Below are 2,754 nucleotides of genomic sequence, written 5' to 3'. Positions count from 1 at the left end.
GTAGCCTTACAACAGAAGCCTCAGATTGCTTATAATAAGGGAAAATAAGAAGGGTCTATTTCAAGCTTGTTATGCAAATAAGTTCTTTCTTTTTTTCTTAACTAAGATTTGTTAGAAAATATTTTCATCTTTAATTGACTGAATTTATTTAAAATTAGGTTTATTTGCACATGAATACTACTGTGTAATATCTGTTTACATGTATATTTAAGAAGTATAATATAAGACAAGCACAGATTTCAGGTGTGGGCCATAATACATTAAACTTTTAGAATTAGCTGAGAGCCAATTAAAAATTAACAACGGGCCGCATTTGGCCCCTGGGCCATTGTTTGGACACCTCTGCTTTAAAGGCTTGTACATCCTATACATATTCTGTTTTAGTGGACCAGTGTGGTCATGCCATAGTGCACATGGTTTCATTCATACTTTAATGTAGGGTCCACCTTGATCTTGATTTTCACGCATACACAATAAAAACTCAACTGGAGTTGGTGGCGGCGTTGTTATGTTTTTAGTGCAAGGCCACCTTTTTTAAAAACACTTTTTTTCTTCTTCTTGGCAAACAAACTAAATGTGGAAGAGCTCCCAACTGGACTTTTCATACAAAGTGTAAAAAGTACACCCTCTAAATGAAAAAAAAAGGTCAACTACTGAGGGGGGCTGGCAACAGGAGCTCAATAGTAGGATGTCACGTGATATTTATTTATACAGAACTGAAGCAACAGATGACATTAGACAAGTATCGGTTGAATACAAACTAAAGTAAAGACAGGCGTGTGTAACTTAGGTGTAAACAACAGATTACAGGTAATTGTACGATATAGAGGGCTGGATAGAAACACACAATCCGTATTGTAATGGCAATTGTTTGGGAGACGAGTATCATATATAGTTTGAATCTAATGCAGTCTAATGCAATCCAACCCTTTGTTTAAATAAACCATTGGTTAATTTGAGGATATTTAGTCAGGTTTTTAGCATGTCAAAGCTGGTGAAAGTTACAAATGATGAAAAGGACTGTTAAATCAGTTTTTAACAAGTCTAAAGGTGAATCCATATATATATTGAAATAAGAAGTAAAAAAAGTAATAAAACAAAGAAAGGGCCGGTTTATTTGTACATATCAGCTACAAGTCAATTTGTGGTTAACATGGAAAAAAACATGGAAAACATCAAGACATAAAGCAATGAGCAGAATAATCCCATTGTAAAAGGACAGTTAAATATAATCAAAACTGTTAAGGGATAATAAATAGAAAATAAATCTCAACCAACCAAGACTCAGAGAAGCAACTCAACTTTCAAATGTTCTTTTTTAAGTGGTCCAACTTGAATGTTAGCCCACTTTAAATGACCCTGAGTAGAGTTTTTTGTGACTTCGAAAGGTTACCCCACTTTGAATTTCACCTTAATCAACAGGTTGCAAGCAGGAAACAGGAACTTGGCGTGAGTCTTGAAGAGGTTTAGCATTTAATCACCAACACATAAACTATAACTGCACTGCGCTGCACTATGTTCAAAGCTATAATGCTACTTCTACTTCATATTCACTGAGAAATCAATATGGTACTATAGTATAGAGACAATAAGGTTGTTAATCATCAACAAGAACTAGACTCTCCTTTCCTAACAGATTTCTAGCTGAATAGTGATGGCACAATTGTAGGAAACACACATCAAAACTATGCAAGTGGTTATGATCATCTCTACATTTAACCACATAAAATATGTATTATCTGGGATTATAAAAAATGAAGATGCATATCATTATGACAATTATCTAAAATAAATGCCTTAGTAATTGTTTTTGAATTACCACTAGTGAAATGATATATTTATACCTTTCTTTTATCAAGCTGTAAGAGGGACTGTCATGCCTTTTCACGTTAAATATGTTTTGTGTTAATACGTTTATAAATAAACATTGGAAATTGTCTTTACAAGGATGGTATAATTTTCTTGGGCTGTAACCACTTAGTCAAGAATCTCCGTACCTCTTTTGACTGCATACCATAAATGATGGGGTTGAGGCTGCCGGGAACAATATGAAATAAAATGCTACAGAGTTTTCTGTGGTCAGAGTACTGAGGGAAGCGATGCAGAGCAATAATAGACATTCCACTAAAAATCATGATCATATACACAACCAGGTGAGTGCTGCAGGTTTTCAGAGCTTTACTGTTCAGAGACTTGTTATTACTGGTGAGACAGACTACAGTTATCTTAGTATAGGTGATTATTGTGCTCCCAATTGAAGCTGTGAAAAGAACTACAGTGAAAGTGAGGCCATAGACATTATTAATAAACACACTCTCACAGGATAATTTAAACAGCCCGGCATTGTCACAGTAAGGGCTTTCAATCATAGTCCTGCATCGGTTCAGTCGTATGGTCAGACCGAGAAGAATCCCGACCATAACCAAGGCTACTCCCCAGGCAGAAACTGTCAGCTTGATCACCATCTTGTTTGTCATTATGGCAGCATAGCGCAGAGGATTACAGATAGCCACATATCTATCAAAAGCCATAATCATGAGCACTGTCATACTAGCGGTACCAAACATATGTGAGGTAAACGCTTGGATCACACATTCATAATAACTGATGATGCGTTCAGAGGGAGGCCTCAACATGTCCATAAGCAAACGGGGTATCAAGATAGAGTTTCCAAGAATATCATTAAAGGGCAGGTTGCAAAAAAGTAGATACATGGGCTGGTGAAGGTTTTTGTCAATAAAAACCAGAACAACA

The 2,754-nt window shown here is 35.9% G+C and overlaps 1 protein-coding gene across 1 annotated transcript; it reads right to left on the bottom strand.

Annotated features, from left to right (window-relative positions):
- Positions 1-1,940: 1,940 nt before the first annotated feature.
- LOC104943256 (olfactory receptor 4Q2-like) lies at positions 1,941-2,750 on the bottom strand (the record flags this gene model as incomplete). Its single annotated transcript, XM_010768601.1, has 1 exon — positions 1,941-2,750. A coding segment is annotated over one exon (810 nt), but the record flags the coding sequence as incomplete, so codon positions are not given.
- Positions 2,751-2,754: the final 4 nt, after the last annotated feature.

Source organism: Notothenia coriiceps, unplaced genomic scaffold, assembly GCF_000735185.1.
Source record: "Notothenia coriiceps isolate Sejong01 unplaced genomic scaffold, NC01 NC01_scaffold00005831, whole genome shotgun sequence".
NCBI lineage: Eukaryota > Metazoa > Chordata > Actinopteri > Perciformes > Nototheniidae > Notothenia > Notothenia coriiceps.
Note: the sequence above shows the minus strand (reverse complement) of the source record. Positions and strands in the feature narration are given on the sequence as shown.